This window comes from Danio aesculapii, chromosome 15 (assembly GCF_903798145.1).
Source record: "Danio aesculapii chromosome 15, fDanAes4.1, whole genome shotgun sequence".
In the NCBI taxonomy this organism is placed as follows: Eukaryota; Metazoa; Chordata; class Actinopteri; order Cypriniformes; family Danionidae; genus Danio; species Danio aesculapii.
The window spans coordinates 27,693,815-27,717,560 of NC_079449.1; the positions used below are offsets into that span (position 1 = coordinate 27,693,815).

General features: G+C 37.3%; 1 protein-coding gene across 1 annotated transcript in view; it reads right to left on the reverse strand.

Moving 5' to 3' along the window:
• ulk2 (unc-51 like autophagy activating kinase 2) overlaps positions 1-23,746 on the reverse strand; it is a 52,432-nt gene that overhangs the window by 20,777 nt on the left and 7,909 nt on the right. Inside the window, exons 4-13 of the mRNA XM_056473190.1 lie at positions 11,691-11,723; positions 8,678-8,714; positions 5,530-5,703; positions 5,134-5,207; positions 4,929-5,030; positions 4,440-4,498; positions 3,347-3,429; positions 3,219-3,269; positions 3,052-3,140; positions 2,537-2,708 (exon numbers count right to left, since the gene is read on the reverse strand). Of these exons, the coding sequence (XP_056329165.1) occupies positions 2,537-2,708; positions 3,052-3,140; positions 3,219-3,269; positions 3,347-3,429; positions 4,440-4,498; positions 4,929-5,030; positions 5,134-5,207; positions 5,530-5,703; positions 8,678-8,714; positions 11,691-11,723 (874 nt within the window). The remainder of the gene's footprint in view (positions 1-2,536; positions 2,709-3,051; positions 3,141-3,218; positions 3,270-3,346; positions 3,430-4,439; positions 4,499-4,928; positions 5,031-5,133; positions 5,208-5,529; positions 5,704-8,677; positions 8,715-11,690; positions 11,724-23,746) is intronic.

Genomic DNA, 23,746 nt, shown 5'->3' on the forward strand with positions numbered 1-23,746 from the left:
TTATAATGGCCATTATTGATTATTAAAACTGATATTCAGTGAAAGACACAAGGTATGTTTCGTATTTTCAATGAAAATGAAAGGAGGCGGTTCTGTTATAGGCTCCGTTTTGTTAAAAATATGCATGAATATGATGGTCATATAAATATGCAGCTACACAACGCCTCAACATATTTGGTTTCTGTTAAGTTGCTAATATCAAAATGAAAATAGCAGTTCCTTTTATCATGTTTTCATTTTATTGTTAAGATGAAACAACGTAGCTAGGGTGATGTGAATGAGGTTATAAAGTATTCGTTTCCCTTTGAAGATTTACCCGATGTGTCCTCGGCAGTTTGTTTTTCATATCAAACTTGGGAAGTCTGAACTTACAAGGAAAGGATGCACAACTGAACTGTGTGTAGGCTACTTAATATTAAGGAAAAAGCCCCAATCAGACAGGCGAACGTCTGCAGCCACACCCCCGTTTTCAGATGTCTCTGTTTTCCTCCATCCACACTGAGACGCAGCAAAGTCAGCAATGTTTTAGAATAAAAATGGACTCTTCAGCGTTTCCAAAACTCTTCGTTTTCGGCGCTCGAAAACTCCGGCGTAGTGTGGACGGATGGTGTAACCGTAGCATAACGTATGCGTTTTAAAACAAAAGCGCTTTAGTGTAAACGGGGCCAAAGATTCTTTTAAGACCAGTATGAATGAAATTTTAGACTTACAGTACACAGGGCTAAACATTTTAATTTTAATGGCCCAGTTACTTCAGTACATAGTTTTTGGATTAATGAAATCTCATGTAAAGGGAAGTGTTGCTTTAGTTTTCTTTTCCTGCTTAGGGAGTTTAATTAGGAGAATTTGCTGTAAACATCTCTAACAGCTGTTGTGATTTGTATCTCTTTGCAATAAAAACAAATATACAGCTGAAGTCAGAATTATTAGCCCCCCTGAATTATTAGACCCCCTGTTTATTTTTCCCCAATTTCTGTTTAACAGAGAGAAGATTGATGACAGTAAATAATATTTTATTAGATATTTTTCAAAACACTTCTATGCAGCTTAAAGTGATATTTAAAGGCTTAACTAGGTTAATTAGGTTAACTGGGAAGGAAAGGGTAATTAGGCAAGTTATTGCATAATGATGTTTTTTTTATGTAGACAATTGAAAAAATATACAGCTTAAAGGGGCTAATAATTTTGACCTAAAATTGGGTTTTAAAAAATTAATAACTGATTTTATCCTAGCTGAAATAAAACAAGAAATGAAATAAAACTGCACTTTCTCCAGAAGAATATATATCAGACATACTATAAAAATTTCCTTGCTCTGTTAAACATCATTTGGGAAATATTTAAAAAAGAAAAAAAAATCAAAGGGGTTTTAATAATTCTGACTTCAACTCTGTATACATAGTTTTGAGATGGATTATTGGTGATTGGGTAGCTTTACTTGGACATAGGACAAATGAAGACCTGTTTACCATGATTTAAGACCTACAACAAAATTATTAAGTGACTTTAAGACTTTTTAAGGCCTAAAATTTGGTTTATGAAATTTAAGACATTTTAATACTTTACGACCTCGCGAACACCCTGTAAATAAATAAAAGAAATGAAAAGCCATTGTTAGTTCCATGTTATCCAGTTAAAATGATGTACTCACTAAACCGTTCTTTTAAAATAACACTGAATATTAATTTTCTCTTTTTCAAAAAGGTGTAAGAAACAGTATTTTGTAAACTGTAAAAAGTATTTTTACAGAATATAGGTTGAACTGTATTTTTTCAACAAAAAAACACTTTATTTTAAGGTGACGTAGTTACAGTGTAACTATTCCAATGAGTAATTTTAATTAACTACATGTACTTACTATATGGTTGGGGTTAGATGTAATTATGCATAATTCACTGCAATTACTATAGTAAGGGCATGGAACGTGTAACTACATCACCCTAAATCTAAATGTCTTATTCAGAATAAACCTCAGCTTTATCTTGATTTGATGCATTTTAGGGTCTATTTATGGTCTTTTTTTCAGCATGTTTTGCCACACAAAATACAACTTAGTGAAATAGCTCACCAAAAAATTAAGATTTACAATTTACTCACTCTCAAGTTGTTCAAAACCTTTGAATTTATTCCCTTTGAATACAAAAGAAGACGTTTTGAAGAAACCTATCGACTTCCATAAAAATACTATGGAGTTCATGGTCAATTTGGCTACAAGTCTCCAAGATTCTTCAAAATATCTTCATTTATGTTTAACTCAAACAAATTTAGAACAAGTGAAATAAATTGGAACAAGAAAAAATTATTCATTGGATTTACTCAATTTTTTAAGGTAAGTGGTTGCAAACAATTTATATAAGCTCAATTTAAACAAATTATGTTGAACATTACTAAATTTTATTTGTCTGTTTAAATTCAGCCCATATAAACTGTTTGCAAATTAAGTAAATCCAATGAATCTATGTTTTTTCAGTGTACATTTTTGGATTGTCAACTGCGTCCTGTGTGGTTCACTGTTCAGTGTTGTTGTGTGACTCACAGGACTGTTCCCCGGACAGATGCGGCACCAGCACAAAGTCATCTGTGTCACAGGAGGAGTTCTTGCTGCTGGTGCTGCCGCCGGACTCCTTGGACAGCTGCAGATAGTTGGGAGGGCCAAGAGGTGGAGAGGACAACACGTCTTCAGGGAGAGTCTGCATGTCTGGCAGTGACTGCAACACAAAGGTGGAGGTAAATACTGGATTACCTTGAGCTGAGTCAGTGCTTTTTAACTGTAATCATCTCATACAATGCTTAATCATTTTACAATTTAAAAAAACTTTTTAAGATCAATATTATTAGTCCTCTTAAGCAATATTTTTTTCGATTGTTACAGAACAGTACTCTCATCATGGCAAAGATAAAATAAATCAGTTATTAGAAATGAGTTATTAAAACTTATGATTAGAAATGTGTTGAAAAAAATCGTTCCTTTAATAAAACGGAAATATTGTGGGGCGGAATATTCAGGAGGGATAATAATTCTGACTTCAACTATGGTGTATTGATACTTACCGGAGGAGACACGTAACGGCAGGACGGAGAGCTGCCACACGTGCTGTCTGAGACCAAGCCTGAACATGAGGGCACTGGTACAGGGCATGCTGGCAGAAGAAGAAACATATTTTAGTGTCCAGATGCACATTACTTGTGAAATCTGCTAAACAGTTGTTCATACTTACATTTTTTGATAGTTGATATCGGTTCCAAGAAAGGATGACTGAAGAAAGTGTCTGCAGACAGAAAGTATAGAAGTTAGCGAAGGGAACATAATTCTCATAATGAAATGAAGGAATGGAAAAATACTGACCAAAATCTATACGATCCTTCTGGTTCCTCTGAAGAAGCCCCAGCAGCAGGTCTTCCAGTTGAGGAGATGTCTCTCTCGGGATGCTGAGAACAGAAAGATTATTTAGTAAATTGCGCCAAGTGATTGGCTGTTAATAATTACAAAAAAGCAAATATGAAGCGTTCTTTCATTTCAGACGTTTTATTTCAATACATTACTGTTCATTAAATTATTAGCCAGAGCAGTAACGACTTGTCCAGTAAAAATAATTGAAATTAAAATCCTACAAAACTCTTTCGTTCAATTCTATTACAATGTGTTAAAAAACATTATTTAATTCAGTAAATTCATGCAATATTACAATACAAAAAACTCAAACCTATCTATTTCTGGTACACTATATTCAGATTATTAAAAATGATTCATGCTGATGTGAAGCTCAAGAAAAAAACGTCTCGTCGATATTGATATTATCAATATCATTATTCATTCGTTTACCTTCAGCTTAGTCCCTTATTTATCAGGGGTCTCCACAGCGGAACGAACTACCAACTATTCCAGCTTATGTTTTACGCAGCGGATGCTCTTCCAGCAGTAACCCAGTACTGGGAAACACCAATACACTCTTGCATTCACACAAACACACTATAGCCAATTTAGTTCATCCAATTCACCTATACCGCATGTCTTTGGACTGAGGGGGAAACCAGAGCATCCAGAGGAAACCCACATGAACACGGGGAAAACATGAAAACTCCATACATATCATTATAAATACAGTTTTACATCTTAATCTGTTTCTGGAACACCTTGAAACAATTTTTTCGAGGTTTTTTGAGTAACTAAAAGTATAATCCAACCATGAAAGGGTGAGTGGTTTTTACTATACATTGTTAAAGGGATAGTTCATCCAAAATTAAAAACTGACTCACTCTCAAGTGCTTTTAAACCTATATGAGTTTGCAATATTTTTCAAAATATCTTCTTTTGTGTTCAACTGAAGATAGAAACTAATAAAGGTTTTTGACAAGTGACAGGTAAGTAAATGTTGACAGAATTTTCAGGTTGGGTTATCTGTTAAACTCATAAAAACAAAAATAGTGAGTGTTCCTACTTTGGCACCAAAGACTTGTTCTTTTCATAGAACATCCTCAAATCCTGGGGACTGTTAGCCTGGGTATATAACAGAAAAACACAATTACAGACATGATAACTTCACATAAAAACAGCCCTCACATTAAAGGATAGTTCCCCCAAAAATGAAAATTCTGTCATCCTTTACCGACCCATTGTTTCAAACCTTTAAGAGATTCTTTACTCTGTTGAACATAAAAGAAAACATTTTGAAGAAAGCTAAAAAACTATAACCATTTATCTCCATAGTAGGAAAAACAAATACTATTGAAGTTAATGGTTACAGGTTTCCAACATTTTTCAAAATATCTGCTTTTGTGTTCAACAGAAGAAAGAAAAGGTTTGGAACAAGTAAAGGGTGCGTAAGTGATGACAGAACTTTCATTTTTGGGCGTACTATCCCTTTAATCATTCAACATCAGCTAATAAACGACTTTTTTGAGTTTGGCAAAACTGTTATGAACCTCACCTGGAAAGGCGGCTTTCCCACGAGGCACTGGTAAATAACAGTCCCAATGCTCCACAGGTCAGCTTTGGCATCATAATTCTGAGACATGATGACCTCCGGGGCCTGCAGAGGAAGGTGACAGATTATGAGAACATGATGCTGTCAAAGTCTCACACCAGTGCTGTATTTCACAATCTGAGACGACCTTCAGCCTGTGGCCACTGACCATGTACATCGGGGATCCACATAATGTGGCTGCCATCATGTTGCTCTGGAGGTATCTCGCAAAACCAAAATCAGCTGTTAAAAAAAGAGAGCGCCAGTGTTATTAATAGCAACACAGAGAGTCACGACTTATAACTTCTACATAGACTGAGACAATGGAAACAAAGAGCCGGCTGTGTGAGAGAGATCAGAGGGCGGAAAGAGTATGATGGTATTCAATAGACTGCTAGCTATGAAAGACTGGGCACATACACAGCGGAATACAAACAGTCTGAATTATTTATTTCCAGGTTAGAGTCCCAGATTTGTAATGTGGTCTCAGACGTTTGAGTTACATTGGAGATATTATACTGTTTAATATATAATACTAGAAGTAAATCATTGGCTAGACTGTTACCAATCTTGATGCGTATGCCGTTGATGCTGGACTTCTTGCGGCCCGTGTAGGACAGCAGGATGTTCTGGGGTTTGAGGTCTCGATGGATGATCCCCTTGCTGTTGAGGATTCGCATGGCGGCTGCAATCTGCTGTAGAAAGACCCTCAGTGTGTCCTCTCTCAGAGTGCCCTTGGCTGGAAGAGCAAAGACAACATACTGCTATAAAAACCTCATAAAACCTCTTTAATCAAATACTCTCGCAGGTGGTGTGACCACATAGACACGATACACACTGTTTCTAAATAGGAAATTTCTTACTGTAGAACATTTCTGGTTATACAAGTTATATTATGGTCACTGTTAAGAATAAAATTAAGAATTTCCTAAGTTGTAATGATAATAATTTACAACACATCTGAATGTTAAATGTTATTTTCAAAAAGAAGATGAAAGCGAGATTGAAACTTCTTCCAATCTTCCTTACGTCAATAGACTATTGACTAGGCATGTAAACCTCCAATGAGCTCACGCTTCAGTTCAGTTACAATTGACATGTCATTGATTCGGTTCAATTCAATATCACAGTGCATGACGATGGATTCCATCCACAAGTTTTAATTTGACTTCACATTGATACATAGATAAACTATTTGTCTTTTAATGCACGCAGTCAGAAATATGTACTGAACCTTTCATTATACCTGCCTTTAAGAAAACATTCTTCTTGAAAGTATCAAGCAAAACTTTCAAGAGTTCACACTTAGATTTGCTTGATGCTAATAGCAGGTTTGGCATGCTGTCCCGGGAGAGAACCCTGAGCTCAGGGCTCCCGCCTGGTCAAAAAGCATATATCGAGAGCTTCCTTCTGGTAAAAGATGGAAAAGAAGGAGATGGGGTGGATGTGGGGATTCTTCCAAAACGAAGATAAGGGAGTAGGGCGAATTCGGTCTATTTATTGTAGGATGAATCCATTTGATTGGATTATTGCTGATTACGAATGAGAGACCACCTGCAATCAATCATTTCCCATGCTCCCTTCGAAATTAAAAAAGTAAAAGCAAAGAAGACAGCAGTAGCATTTAGCAGAAATACACAAAAGTAAACTATAAAAGTGCATAATATAAGTACTGAAATGTTAAAAGTGTGAGATACCACTGCTCTACTGTTCTACTGTGCCGTCAGTGTCAGTGAAAGACTCAATCCCAGCAAACTCACAAGCAGTCAATTATGCGCAGTTGCCTTTTGTGTAGGTGGTGTTTGAATTACTCACGCTTGTGTCTTGCCTCCCTCACTATAGTATGCCACTGTGACATAGCACATGCGCGCCAAACGACGTCAGTATGCTATAATTGGTTATGATGTCTTTCTGAACTAATAACAAATCATCCATGTCTACATCGCAATGTATAGCATTTTTTATTTGATTTTGATACCCTACTATTCACTCAAAAACTATATTTTGCTGCTCGATCAAACTTATCAAAATTATCTGAAACAACACAATTCTTGAGATTTTTTTTGACAACTTAATTGTTTAATGTTTGATCCACTTTTCCACTTTTGTTTTATGTTCGATCCAAATTTAACTTAACTTTGAATTCTGTATTATGTGGAACCCAGCTTTTTTTGCAGTGTTGACTATTATAGTTTATGAAATGGTAACTGAGCCGTGACCTGTATGGAGCATGCCTCATAGTTTGCAGAATTAATGTCAAGTTTAATTCGTTTTTTTATTATGTTTGAAATTGTGTGTGAGCATAACTCTAGCGTAAATGAGCACAACTAGAAAAATGAGTTTTTACATTAACTATGTTACACTTTTTGACCTTCAAAAAAAGCATTTTGTAATATTTAATTATTTATTCATTCAATTTCCTTCAGCTTAGTCCCCTATTTATCAGGGGTCGCCACAGCTAACTATTTCAAATATGTTTTACGCAGCGGATGCTCTTCAGGCCACAACCCAGTATTGGGAAACATTCATACACTTGCATTCACACAAGCACTCATACACTACAGGCAATTTTATTTTACCCAAATCACCTATAGCGCATGTCTTTTAAACTGTGGGGGAAACTGGAGCACCCAGAGAAAACCCATGCGAGAACATGGGAGAACTGGGAGAACATGCAAGCTCTACACAGAAATGCCAACTGGCCCAGCCGCAACTTGAACTAGCGACCTACTTTCTGTGAGACGACAGTGCTAACCACTGAGCCACCCCATTTTGTAATATATTTTTAATTATTGTATGTGCAAGCTTCTCCTCTAGTTGGACTTGAAATGACACAAAAAATGCAACATACAGCACTTGCCAAATAGGTCAAGTGAGAGATACATCAACTGGCCTGAAACTCTCTCTCAATATCACACACCAATGCCAATACACTGAGTGCTGTGAGGCTGATGTCAAAACTCATTTTTGGATGAAGCGTCCCCCTGGCGCAGCCTCTGATTGGTGTAAATGTGCAAATCAGAAGCTGTTAAGGGGTTTTACATGGAGTGACATCGCTCCAGTTCCCCTGTTAGAACAAAACGGGTGTAATCCACTGAGCGCTTAAGAGGATTCCCTTCGCCCAATCTGCTCTGTAAACAAAGCAATTATGGTCACAATGAACCTTGTACGGATCCCAAAACACGGTATCCTACGTAGCTGCGAGGTTGTATAACTATGAAACGGTTGCATAATTATACAGGGGGAGAAGGGTAAGAGGCCGAGACTTGATGTACTCTATTACCTTTCATAGTTGCACAAAGATAACACTTCTTCTGAACATAACAAGGGTTAACAGTCCAGCCAACGTCATGTAAATAAACTAAATGACACCTGAGTCATCTCTTTCATGGTTTCTGCATCATACAATCAATGATAATATGGTTTATAGACCAATCAGACTCCTAGGTGGAACAAAGACTGTTTGTAAACACCAAACTGAAGAACATAGACTTCTCAGTTCATACTCAATGGGTATGAGGGCAAACTCTAGGAACTGTAAATATATGGTAGTGGAGTGAGCAGTGGCATTATTAGTGTGTTGAAAGTAAGTGTGCTTTGATACTGAGCCCTGGAGACAGAGAAGAACCTTATTTAAAGTGAAAAAAAAAAACATATTTAGCTGGACTTGAACTAAAACTTGGACTAAAACATGCTTTAAAAAAGCTGCTTACCTTGCAAATAGTCTGCCAGGTCTCCTCCATTGCAGTACTTGAAATGGAAACAAACATAGAAAATAAAACTCAACTTCAAAATCAATACAGAACAATAAAAAAGCTATGTCGAGGCTTTGGAACTGGATATTTCATGGACAGGGTGGTGTAGTGACAAACACATCAATGAGTCTGATGAATTGATGCAGTATTATAGGACTGTCAGCCTGTATTGGTTTACAGTAAATTTTCCCATCATTGATGGAAAGAGAGAAACAGCCCTGAGCGCACTAGGTGTTGAGTACAGAGATAATAGACTATGGTTAAAATGACATTACATCTGTGAGCCAAACAAAGGCAGTGTTCAGTAAGCTGGTTTTACTTTCCCTTCAGCTGTAGTTACTTTTTTTACAACAGTTTGAAGTGGTTTTCAGATCGGACGGGGAAAACACTGTTTCAATATCAATATCTTGTGTAGCACAAGGCCACTTTATTCCTCCACTGGCCAAAGTGCAAAATCAGTGGAGTGTCCTGTCGACTACCTTGTGGTCGAATTTCAAATTCCCTTCCCACCAGGCACATGACGTTGTACCCTAAAGTCGGGGAGTGATGCATTTTGTTTGGAAATGATAGTCGGGTTAACGTCAGAACCCAACGTCAGGCTGACATCAATGTCCAACATCAGACAGACATTGCATTTTGGTTATCTAACGCAACTTAAAAACAACAAAATATCAACCTCTAATGATGTTACAGCTTGACGTTGTCTGAACGTTACCAATATGACGTCTATTAGACATGTCAGTATTTGACGTCAATATGACGTTGGTTTAAGATGTTGGCTCGACGTTGGATTTTGGTCACTTTCCAACGCAACCTAAAATCAAAAAAATGTCAACGACATTTCAAGTCGTTATTGGACGTCAAAATAACATTGTCTTTAGACACTGGTGACCTAAATCTAATCCAATGTTCAGGTCTTATGACTTTGTGTGTCTGCTGGCTCTGTACATGAACCAGGCATCCTCAACATAAAAGCAAATTAAGCTCAAATAACACACCGACAACAAGACATTGCTATGTAGTATACTTGTTCCAGCGCTACTGTATTATCATGGCAATGCTGGTAAAGTAGCACCTCTTGACTGTGAATGAAATTTTACTGTAAATAAAATGTGGTTACTTTATTGACTTGTGTTTTTTTTTTTTTTTTTTTAAAACAGTAAAATTGGAATTGAATTTAAAAAGGCTTAAACATTTATTAAACAAAAAATTAAATAATTATTACAAAGCATTTTCGGTTTTGGTGCATCAGATTTTTATTGCATTGTCAGGTGCATAACATTTGGCATCTAAATGTTTAGTAAATCCCTTAAAAAAACAAACGTGGGGAACAAAATTTCATCTTCAAAATTTCATTTCATCTTCAAGTATTTTCAAGTTTAGCAAAATACTTAATAGTAGCGACTACCTAAAAATAAAATAAAAGAAATGGCTAGAAGAAAGATACTATTATTATTTTCATTAATATTAAATTATTTAGCGACCTTCCTGCTGTGAGGCGACAGCGCTAACCACTGTGCCACCGCACCACATAATATTAAATTAGTTCTTTTTGAAAGATTTTTCATCAACCTTTGTATTTTCCTTTCAATTTTAAAGTTTCAATAATTTTGTTGCCTTTTTAAAATTTTTAAAGAATGTCTATATGGTATTTATGCATTTTTGTTTATGTTTTACTGTAATGCATGGAAGGTAGTTTTATGGCTTTAGTTTTAGATACTTATAATAGTCCTTATTATTTATCTCATTTACTTCCTTGTTTTCAGTTTATTTTGTAATAATAATTAATTTCTCCATTTCAAAATTCCCTTGCATTTTCAGGCCCTATATGACTTCCCTATTTCAGATCAAAGAAGGGAAAATCTAATGGCTTCTCACTTCATATTTACCAAAAGATTTTCCATTTACATATACATACAGTTGAAGTCAGAATTATTAGCCCCCCTTTGATTTTTTTTTTTTTCCTTTTTTTTAAAATATTTCCCAAATGATGTTTAACAGAGCAAGGAAATTTTCACAGTATGTTTGAAAATATTTTTTCTTCTGGGGAAAGTCTTATTTGTTTTATTTTGGCTAGAATAAAAGCAGTTTTCAATTTTTTAAAAAACATTTTAAGGTCAATATTATTAGCCCCTTTAAGTACATTTTTGTTCGATAGTCTACAGAACAAACCATTGTTATACAATAACTTGCCTAATTACAATAACCTGCCTAGTTAACCTAATTAACCTATTTAAGTCTTTAAATATCACTTTGCTGTATAGAAATGTCTTGAAAAATATCTAGTAAAGTATTATTTACTGTCATCATGGCAAAATAAAAGAAATCAGTTATTAGAAATGAGTTATTAAAACTATTATGTTTAGAAATGTGTTGAAAAAAATCTCTCTGTTAAACAGAAATTGGGAAAAAAATAAACAGGAGGGCTCATAATTCAGGGGGGCTAATAATTCTGACTTCAACTGTACATGCTCTTTTCCATACAGTCAGATGATCGCTCTTTGGGATTTAAACCCATGACCTTGCTAGCACCCTTTTTACTGTTTGATCAACAGGAAAACCTCCATGAACTTGGAAACTTGTACATGCACATAAAGCAAATCGCATCAGTTTGTGCAAAGCGTGACTAGCTCAGATGTTGATTATCTGTAAATGAGCCAATTTCAAGCTCAAAACACTTTCTCAGGTCGCTATTAACAATACTGAGAAAACCAGCAGGCTACATGATCAGACGTGCTGGACTCGTATTTCATGCTAAAGATACTGAAAAGCTCTTGAAATTGTTTATGAGAGCAGCTTTCTCTGAACGGGTATTTTTAGATCGGCCTGTTGATGTGTTTGTTTCTGCAGTGTTGAGCAATACTAGAAAGCATAGCCATGAAACATTAGGCGCGCTGCAGCCTCGTGACGAAAACAAGAGCATTTGGATGTGAGAAACATGAAGGATGGAAAGATAAAAGAAAAAACTCACCTCCATAACCAGGAATACAGAACTTGGCGTTTCCTGAAAGTAAAAACGAAAATTAATAAGCAACACATAACAGAAACATCCTTCAACAATGCTGGTTTATTTGCACACAGGTCTATATCCTCAAGCAACCAGGTGGTTTTAGAAATCAGGGCACGTGCGTAAGTGAAGACGACTCACGTTTCATATTCTGGCATGCAAACATCATGTTGTTGAAACCATCTAGCCTCATAACAGCTATTAGAGCTGCTGTGTCAATACTGAAGTAATTAGACACTGAACGCTGGCCAAATAAAAAAAAAACACAAGACCCTTGGCGTTTCTCTGGAAGTGGGCTGTTAGATTAAACAAGACGCGCCACCAATCTACCATCTGATCTGTAAGTTTCATGATTCATGGTAACTTTCAGGGAATTGATGCTGGCAGCCCATTAATGCATTTGTGATGGACTGATCCATTAACAAGGAAAGTGCGGCCATTTTATGTGCTGCTCATAAGTGGTTGCCTGTGAAGAGTGTGTGTGGGAAGAGTTTTTAGCGGTCAACACTCCATCTGCCCACATCAGCTCCTCACTAGATCTCATTACCTCACCCATTCAGGATGACTGAATATTCCAAATCTCTGCTACTCATTTGGATGTTTTAAAAAGGAAAGGATCTGTAGGGTCAACCAGAAATTTCAATATTTACATTCGGAACCCACCTTTCCTATAAACAATTCAATGGTGAATGCTAAGTATGAGAGATACATCAGTATCGTAGCAGCTGAAACTGAATATTAATTCAATATTTTTTAGTTAGCTGTTAGGTGAAAGATGTCAGAACGCAGGAAAACAATCGGTTTGTAACGTATGGTCCAGGGGTGTAGATTTAGCATGGATGGAGGGAATGCGTCCCCACCAATAGCCACCAACTATTGAAATGTCCCCACCAATAATTTAATTAACTTTAAAAAAATTGTGCTGTCAATATCAACCTAGACATGCAGAAAGGGTTAAATCACGTTCTCTCCTCGAGTCGCACCACCCCCCAAACACACATGAACATTGTAGTGTTCAGAAAATCAGCACCAAAACTGCGGGGGAATTTCCCGTGCAAGAATAAGGTGTACGAGGTGGGTGACACACAGAATTGAGGATGGTGTAAGTCACATAAACTGAATGAGCTGAACTGAGTTCGCTACTGAATGAGCCCATCATGGTAATGCCGTTAATGCTCGTGTGTATAATATTATAACAGACTTAGTCTGTGAATAATATTCTCTGAAAACTAACTACAGAACAAACAGCTACAAGTAAAAGTGTAGAATCCCTGCCAGTTCTCCCAATCTCTAAGAGTGGCATGTCGATTGAAACGATTTATCAGAAAAAATACAGCCTGTGTCTTATATTGATACTGATGTATGAGACATGTTTCATTTGCACTATGGCTAAAATAAATGGAAGACTCTCTTTATCAGTTAATAAACATTCTTTTAACAGAATGTAGTCCGTAGCCAGCTTATTGAAGGAGTGTTTTTTGTTTTCTTTGAAAAATCTGAATCTTTTTGCAGTTATTCGCCTCTTTTTTATTTAATTATGAGGTGTAAATATTGCATTTTTGAGTGACATTTATCACACTTTTTTATGTACCAAAAAATATTTCCTACCATTTTGTCAAATTTCTTACCATACTAATCTATTATTTTCAGTGTTTAAAATGTACATTTAAACTGTAAGATTTAAATTACAGTTTTATAAATAATAAAAATATAGATTAAGGAAAATTAAAAAGAGACTTATTTTTAAAATACAAATTTATTATCATCTATTATTATTTTTGTTTAATTTTTTTCTGTTCAAATCTGTTTCAAATTAAAAACTGATTATATTCACCCATCACCAATGTCAAGTGCAAACCTACGCACTTGGTATGGTCTGTCGAAGTGCATGATATAAGTAAGAAAAAAGCTCATTTGTGAAAATAGTGATGGATATAGGGCTGCACGATGTTGGAAAAAACTGACATGGCGTTGTTTTATTTTTGTGACATATATATTGCGATATGAATTTTACCAGTTGATTTGTATAGCTCAGTTTGGAAAGAATTCATAATTTTATATCGATTGTGATGATTTCGTAGGACAAATAATCTGCATAAATTTAACAAATAGCAGTTTTTCTGCACTGTATTCAGGTACACTTCTTGTGTTAGAAATGTTTGAATTTCTTATACGCAAATAGTTTAAATACACTTGAAATCTCACAGTCACAGGCCTTAAAAACAACGCAAACAAGCAAGTGAAAAACTTTCACCCTTTTAAGGTTAAACTTCACTATGTGGTTCCTGGTCAACTATAATTTCCTTATGGATGAATAAGCTATGACTGATCTTAAACTGAACTGACATTGCAGTCTATTGTGGATTTGCACATTGCGATATCGATGTTGAAACAATATATTGTGCAGCCCTAGATGAAAGGCATATTATGTGCACAGTAGAGAGACATGACTGTATATATAACAGCCAAAACTACATGGTGAACTACAAGACTGTGTGCAGGCCTATAATGTTTCTTACTGACATGCATGCAGAATACAGCCATTTCAAACTCAATGAACAGGAATAATTTCGAAAACATTGCCGTCTGTACACAATAGATATTAAAAAATGTTGTCTCCATTTTTCAATACATTGAACTCTTATATAGTGACTATTATAACAAATACACTGTCTAAATCTGACCTAATCCTCACTTAAAGGAACATTACTTTTTTTGGAAATAGGCTCATTTTACAAGTCACCTATGTTAGACAAACATTTCTGAATCCATTAAGCTGATCTACAGGTCTGGCAGGAGTACTTCTAGCATAGCTTAGCATAAATCATTGAATTGGATTAGACCATTAGCATCTTTGTTAAAAAAAAAAAAAGGTTTGATCATTTACATATTTAAAGCTTCACTCTTGCGTACTACTAAGAAGATGGAAAATTAAAAGCTGCCATTTTCTATTGCTCATTCCAGTGCAATAAGGTGTTTTGTTGCCATACCATGGCTGCAGCAGGCGCAGTGATAAATTGCAATCCCTGAAAATAGTCCCCAGCTAAATAACAACTTAACAGCACTGTGTAATATCATTGTGCCTGCTGAAGCTTTGGTGAAGCAGCAAAAATCCTTGATTATGCCAGATGGTCTAATGGTCTAATCAGATTCAATGATTTATGCTAAGCTAAGCTAAAAGTGCTCCTGCCAGACCAGCTGAACAGATTAAATACTAGGTGACTTGTAGAATGAGATAATTTCCCAAAAAAAATTTAAGCGTTCCTTTAAAACTAATATTAATCGCTCTTGATACAGTGAAATTTCAGCAACTGAAAATATTCTGTGGTGGAAATGTTAAAAAAAATTCATTTGAAGGAATAAAATCAGTGATTTCTATTCAGTGTTTTCCTAGTGTACGTTTTCACTCTCTCAGTGTCTGTTTTTTGCACACAAAATAGATAAGATTACATAGATATTATACTGAAGTAGGAATATGTACAGTTTGTTCAGTTGAAATATTGAGAGGCAGATCATTTTACTACCACTGGTTTCATTTATTCACAATCACATTGATTTAAATTCATTTAAAACGTGCTGGATTTAACCTTGTGACAAAGGAATCGTGACATGACAAGTTTGGTTTTCTGTGAGTGGATACTTCTCTGTAATCTAATTCCTGGAAAGCCCCTTTCCCAGTTCAGCTTTAGATCTGTTTATGGGATCTGGGATCAATGCAGCCTACAAGGGGCATCGTCACTAGTTGTCAGTCTGATTGCATAATATGTTTTGAGCGGGCTGTGGGGGATGGGAGGGAGAAAGGAAATGGAGCAGCTCCGGCTGGGCGGAGGGGTCGATCAACTCGAGGATGTCATTAACTTCGTCATCACATATCAGTACTTTCTTAAACTTGACCTCTTCGCCTGCGATTTTAAAACTGACGCCAGCTGGCCCAGAGCGTGATAAGCACAAACAAACATACTGGACATTTCACTATAGGAGCAAAACCGTTGCCCAAATGTGGGCAGGAACAGAACAACAAACAGCTATGGGTCCAGAACCACGTCCAAACACACAAGAGCCGCCCTGATCTTCTCCTGCCAATGTTTTCCTTGCTTCTTGGCAAGACATGAGATTCCACTTGGGCTCTTGCCGAACGATATGCATCATGATTTAAGAGCGGTGGTGATATCATTTATATTTATCACGTAAACAAGGTCAGTTACCAAACACTGGACTCTGGACAAACAGCTTGAATAACTGAAGTGCCATCATTTTACCACAGAACAATGTGCTCAGTGGTAAAGATAATGTTATTTAACGTGTTTAGAGATAGATAAAAACATTCATATTTACATAATATACATATATTTATATACAACACATAATATTTGGCAACAGAGCAACACACCTGGGTCTGGAAATGCAAAATAATATATCAATGGCATCCAGCCCATTTATGAGCAGTTGTGGAAAAGTGGAAAAATTAGTGGAAAATGATCAAATTAGAGTTGACAATAGATTGGTGATGCATCAATATTGTTGCAGTTCTTTTGACAAGTATTTGTATATGGTTATATATTTGACTGTGCCTATTCTATTCTACACTCATCGGCCACTTTATTAGGTACACCTGTCCAACTGCTTGTTAACACAACTTTCTAATAGGCCAATCACATCATTTGGACATGTAGAAATGGTCAAGACGATCTGCTGCAGTTCAAACCGAGCATTAGAATGGGGAAGAAAGGTGATTTAAGTGACTGAACGTAGCATGGTTGTATTTCAGAAACTGCTGATCTACTGGGATTTTCACGCGCAACCATTTCTAGGGTTTACAGGGAATGGTCTGAAAAAGGGAGAATATTCAGTGAGTGGGAGTTCTGTGGGCATAAATGCCTCGTTGATGCCAGAGGTCAAAGGAGAATAGCCAGACTGGTTTGAGCTGATAGAAAGGCAACAGTAACTCAAATAACCACTCGTTACAACCGAGGTATGCAGAAGAGATCTCTGAATGCACAACACGTCCAACCTTGAAGCGGATGGGCTACAGCAGCAGAAGACCACACCGGGTGCCACTCCTGTCAGCTAAGAACAGGAAACTTAGGCTACAATTCGCAAAGGCTCACTAAAATTGGACAATAAAAGATTGGAAAAATGTTGCCTGGTCTCATGAGTCTTGATTTCTGCTGCAACATTTGGATAGTAGGATCAGAATTTGGCGTCAACAATATGAAAGCATGGATCCATCCTGCCTTGTATCAGCGGTTCAGGCTGGTGGTGGTGGTGTAATGTGTGGGGGATATTTTCTGGGCACACTTTGGGCCCTTTTGAGGTACGAATTGAGCATCATGTCAACGCCACAGCCTACCTGAGTATTATTGCTGACCATGTCCATCCCTTCATGACCACAGTGTACCCATCTTCTGATGGCTACTTCCAGCAGGATAACGCGCCATGTCATAAAGCGCGAATCATCTCAGACTGGTTTTTTGAACATGACAATGAGTTCACTGCAATCAAATGGCCTCCACAGTCACCAGATCTCAATCCAATAGAGCACCTTTGGAATGTGGTAGATTGAGTGATTCGCATCATGGATGTGCAGCCTACAAATCTGCAGAAACTTTGTGATGCTATCATGTCAATAAGGACCAAAATCTCTGAGGAATATTTCCGGTACCTTGTTGAATCTATGCCACGAAGGATTAAGGCGGTTGTGAAGGCAAAAGTTGCAGGTCCAACACAGTACTAGTAAGGTGTACCTAATGTGTATTAGCCTATATATTTAATGGACACAACATGAATAAGCTACAAGAAGTCAGTTGTGTGGATACATTATCACAGACAACAGTTATGCCAGTAATATACTGTAGCAATATTAGCATTAGACTGGTTAATCATTGAACTAGTCAAATGTAATAAACAAAAAAGATTGATCTTGGTGTCTTGCCACAATAAGATTTTATGTGAAGGTTTCTGTCACACTGAAGCAGAGCTTTTTCCATTCCTCACTGAGCAAAAACAACCTCAAACAATGAAATTCCAGAGCTGCGTTCCACTCATATCTCCAGAGCTAACACAAACTTCAAAACATCATATATCCAGTCATGACATAAAATCAAAAGTCAGCACGCTTCAGTCAGGCAGTGAGAGAGCATTGCATCATAACTAGGCAGGTTGTGTTACGCAAGCTGGTAACCAGCCAAAAGTGGGGCTTTAAATTCTAGGAATGTTTGAGGAAAACCACATGTGCAGCCAGTTGTGAAAGCTGGACGTGTTCTTCTTAGAAGCCCAGCCGGTTTCTAGTAATCTAGATGGTGAGGGAACACAACATTCTAGCACTGAAATGAATAGCTGAGGTGTTGTGAGCATATAGACACAGACTGTCTTTCAGAAGAGAATGTTTCTAAAGCAATGTCCCTGGAGCTCTGAATGACACTTGAGGATGCTTATCAGCAGGAACAGGTAGTGAAGAAAAACAGCACATCATGCTGCCTGTGGCAAGGCCATGAACTTTACAGTTGTAAAATGCAGAAAAAGATTGAGACAGGAGTAAACATATTTTCCTGCTTCTACAGCCCACGAAGGGCTAGCAAGTAAACAGACAGCCATTAGCGGATTGGTGGAAAGAAACAAGAAATATAACGTAAAATTGGACATTTAGACACTAATTTGAATGATAAGATGATTGCTAAATGGAAAATACTGTCTTGCATTGCAAACACAGTTCATAAGCTAACCGATAAGTTTCTGCATGCAGCTCTCCAGGAAAACTGTAACCGGTTCCAGATGCTTTCTCTCTTTCCCAACAACACTCATTGCTCATTGTCTTTTGAATTCATTCCTCCTCTCCTTTTCAGAGAACTGAGGACAAGTCAGTCCGTCTTCCACTGGGACACGCTGTTCTCTATCATGAAGCTCAAGCTTTGTTTTGACACATAGGACTCTGTCTCTTGTATATGTTATTCATAAACAACACAGGCTCCTCCCACCATGCAGCAAAGCCCCACCCACTATTCTAATTTCATGTTTGCAAACCAGAATTCCTCCAGCCCTTGTGTTTCCTTACAAATTGACATGATTGTTGTACAACACTTCGTTGTTTCTATGTGATATTATCTTTTCAAGCAGTGCCACGGTAAAATAATTAGAATAATAATATTAGTAGTAGTATTACTCTTCTCATTATTAATGTCATATATATTAAAAATTGTCTAAACCGCAAACTCTGCGCCTTTGTATATAAAACATGTACGAAAAATATGAAACTAAATAAGAATTTATCCACTGTAATATTTATTAATTTTCCTTCAGCTTAGTCACTGATTGTCAGGGGTCACCACAGCAGAATGAACTGCCAACTATTCTGGCATATGTTTTATGCAGTGGATGTCCTTCCAGCTGCAACCCAGTACTGGGAAACACCCATACACTCTTGCATTTACTATGAACAATTTAGTTTATTCAATTCACCTATAGCGCATGTCTTTGGACTTTGGGGGAAACTGGAGCACCTGGAGGAAACCCACTCAAACATGGGGAACACATGCAAGCTCCACACAGAAATGCCTACTGGCCCAGGTAGGACTCAAACCAGCGACCTTCTTGCTGTGAGACAATATAGTGCTAACCACTGAGCCACCATGCCGCCCCTCCACTGTAATATTTTACTGTAAAATAGAAAAGATTCTATATAAATCTTGTGGGTTAATTAATGCTTTCTGAAGTGAAGCATTCATGTGTCAATTTTTCCTTTACCACACGTCCTACATCATATATCGTAACCGATATCTCAATCTCTGAAGATGCATGAAACATCGATTTGATTCAGGTGTTCATTAACCCACTTGGGTTTGCTTTTCTACACTTAAGATGGCTTGAGAGAGAGAGAGAGAGAGTAAGTTCTGCTTTAATATTTTAGTTTTTTATTTTTATTTTGTGTGAACTATTCCTTTGAGGGTGACATGGTGGCTCAGTGGTAGCACTGTCATCTCACAGCTAGAACGTTGCTGGTTCAAGTCCCAGCTGGGTCAGTTGGCATTTCTGTGTGGAGTTTGCATGTTCTCCCCGTGTTGGCGTTTCCCCCACAGTTCAAAGACATGCAGTATAGGTGAATTGAATACGCTAAATTGGCCATAGTGTATGAGTGTGAATCAGGGTCATGTCATATTTAAGACTTTTTTATTATTTTTTACCTTTATTTTGACAGGACAAAATAGAGAGAATTCACAGGAAAGTATGGGGAGCAGAGAGAGGGGAAGGATCGGCATAGGACCTCGAGGCGGGAATCGAACCCAGGTCACTACGAACACCAGAGTGCATGTGTCGGTGCACTTTCCACTACGCCTAATGGCCACTTCTTTCCACTTCTAATGGCCTGGTATTATCATGAGGAATCCTGTAATTGTTTAAAAATTTTTTTTTTCCTGATTAGGGAATTTAATTGGTAGAATTTGCTGTAAAAATGTCTAACAGCTGTTGTGATTGTATCTCTTTGCAATAAAAAATTAAATATAAAAAAGAAGGTTTTATTGAGATGTATTGTTGGTAATTGGATGGTTGTCAGCCCAACTGAGTAGATTGGACAAAGCAAAATTAAGACCTCTTTAAAATATTTAAGACCTGCAACACAATATTTCAATGAATTTAAGACTTTATAAGGCCTAATTGACTTTGATTTTTAGTTTTTGAAATTTAAGACCCAGCAGACACCCTGGTGAATGCGAGAGGAGAGTATATGGGTGTTTCCCAGTGCCGGGTTGCAGCTGGAAGGGCATCCACTGTGTAAAACAGATGCTGGATAAGTTGGCAGTTCATTCCGCTGCGTACAGAATCCGTTTGGGAAACAGCATCTATTTATCACTCTGGAGCGCGTCAGCTGACAGTCATGCACCGCTATATGACTGTTCTGAGGATTGCATATGAAGGAGAGACGGCACCTGTAATTAAAAGGAAAGGGAATCCCGCTGTTCTTATATTTATTTTAAAGTGTTTTCATGCATAAACAAAGCGAAAGCACAGAACAGACTCGCATTTAAGAGCAAGGGGTGGCCCCTGGTGGTTTGGTGGTTTGGGTTGCGTATAGGGAGGCTCGGCTCTTTAATGTTTATTTGCTACTCATCAGTGAAAGACTGAAAATACGGGAGAAATACGGGAAAATACTTTTACGGGATGATAGCAGGATAGAGCTGTAAAATACGGAAGAATCCCAGGAAAAACGGGAGGGTTGACCGGTATGGTCTGATGAATGTAACACAACAGAAACTTGAGTTTTTGAACAAACTGTCCCTTTAAAGGCAGAGCACAAGTACACCCGTGTCAGGCAGAAGAAAGAATCACCACCCTGTTATTACAGCAGGTCTCCAGCCTCCCACTGCCAATGCAGACACCACTGAATAGTGTTTGACTGGAGCGCTTCAGCTCTCACTGCAAGCCTATAATTAAAGCAGCTTCAGAGAAGTCTTCAGTTCCATCGCTACACATCCCCATTGAGAAAAAGCACAATAACGCTTCAACATCTCTCTGTGCATGCGTTCTGAGCAAAGCACACACGTGTGAACAGCCACTGACGTTGGCATTAATCTCAGGCAGCCTCCATTCACACTTCTTCATCATGTGGGATGAGATGGTTATCGGAGCTGCAGGTCTGGCCTGGAGTGCTACTGTGCGGCATATGCTACATGTGGCGTATTAGGATCTGAGGGTTACCTCTCATAGCACGGCTGAAATGTGAAAGGGCAACTGCTCCCTGTTGCTGTGCTTTAGACACCTCTAGCTGGGTACAAAAAAAGTCAATCCTCCTAACATCTTTAATGACAGTGGATTGTAAACAGTCCACGACAGCGTAATTGGGCCTAGGAAGGGAGCACCGTCAATATTCCCCAGGGCTCCGTGCTGCCATCAGTAGAAGTATGGTGGATAAAGGTCACGTTCTACTGTAGTATATGGCTCTACATGCCCACCGAGGTAAACGGCCAGCCATTTATCTCATTTGAAGAGCAATCAAGCAGGTTTACACTTGCTTTGTATATACAGTGACTCAAGTTAGTGAAGGCGATAGCTCTACAAACTGATATTGACATCATTAAATCCAGAAGGAAAAGGTCGATTAGCTACAGACATACAAACTCGTTTTGTGAGCACGCAACAAGACCGCCACCAAGAACAATGTGACTGCAACTGGAGAATGGGTTAATTTGGTGTAAATGAGAAAAGTATTTAGTATAATTGCAGATATTATAGAAAAATATTTTAACTACATAATGTATAAATTGAACCTTTATTCCTCACTGATTTAACAGATGCCAGACTGAAGCCTTAGGCCAGAGAAGTTGCTAATACAATTAGCAAGCAGTATATTTAGCTATATATATTTTTTTTTCTATCTGTATTTGGGTTTACATATTTGTACTGTAAAGTTCAGCTTACGCCTGTTGTACTGAACACATACAGCATTATATTAACCACTGTGTGTGAGCAAAACTTAATTTGTAAAAAATCATATATAGATCTTCAGATTTTATGCTCGGTTGAAGCATGACTCTGTTCACTAGGCATTATGTAGTGCACAATGATCACAAGAGATTTTGTTTCGTTATTTTTGATGAGAAACAATAGCTGCATCCAAAATCGCATATTACTCATTTAGGTAATACATTTGCATTTGCTTCACGTCTGTTAGTAAAGTACATTCTATGTAATACAGTATGAATATTAATAGTGTGAATGGAATTCGCGTATACTACATCTGCTATGTTCAGTTGCACCACTTCACAACCGTTTATAAATTATCTTGCATAGCATCAAGGGAAACGAAAGTGTTCATTCGAAGTGAACATTAGAATCTCGCCAGAAGTAGTAGGTCATTAAGGTACTTCCTACTTACTAGTTGTTTTTTTAATACTATGAATTTAGACATACAGTTTGGCTCACATACTGTTTTACACGTATGCGATTATGTGATTTCAGATGCACCGAATGTCTCTTTTGAATTCTGTATTTTATCATGAAATCAAACAGTACATGGTATTTTGACACCAGTACTCAGTGAAGAGTATCAGCGAATAGTACCAATGCTTAATCTTTACTACAAGTTATAGCACCACATAAAGATAAATGACCATCTCATGTCTCCAAAACATAAAGAAAAATATTCATTCATTTTCTTTCAGCTTTGTTCCTTTATTTATCACAGCTCGCCACACCAGAATGAACCACCAACTGGGAAACAACCATACACCCTTGCATTCATACACTCACAGTCATACACTACGGCAAATTTAGTTAACCCATTCATCTATAGCACACGTCTTTGGACTGTGGGAGAAACCAGAGCACCTGGAGGAAACCCAGACAAACCGGGACTCGAACCAGCAACCTTCTTGTTGTGAGGCGACAGCGCTACCCACTGCACCCCTGTGCCGCCTATATTTTATAGATCTTTGTATTATTTATAAACAGTTCACCCTTTTTTGTTATTCTGATAAAAAATAACAGCTGTGAACAAAATCGCATATTACTCATTTAGGTAATACATTTGAATTAACTTCATGACTGTTAGAAAAATACATTCTATGTAGAACAGTTTGAATATTAATAGTGTGAATGGAATTCTGGCGTACTTTGTCTGCTTTTTTGACCTTGTACTCGCATCAATTCTGTCACTTCACTACCATATATAAATTGTCTTGCATAGCATCATGGGATATGAAAGTGTTCATTGGATGTGAACTTCAGAATCTTGCCAGAAGCACCGAATGTCTCTTTTGCATTCTGTATATTTATCATGATAGCAAACAATAAATGGTGTTCTGACACCAGTACTCGTTGAAGAGCATCAGCGAATAGTATCAATCCTTCGTGTTTACTACAAGTTATAGCACAACATAAACATGAATGAACATCTCATGTCTACAAAACATCAAGAAAAATATTCATTCATTCATTTATATTTCTTCAGCTTAATCCCTTTATTTATCAGGAATCACCACAGTGGAATGAACCACCAACTATTCTGGTAAATGTTTTACGCGGCGAAT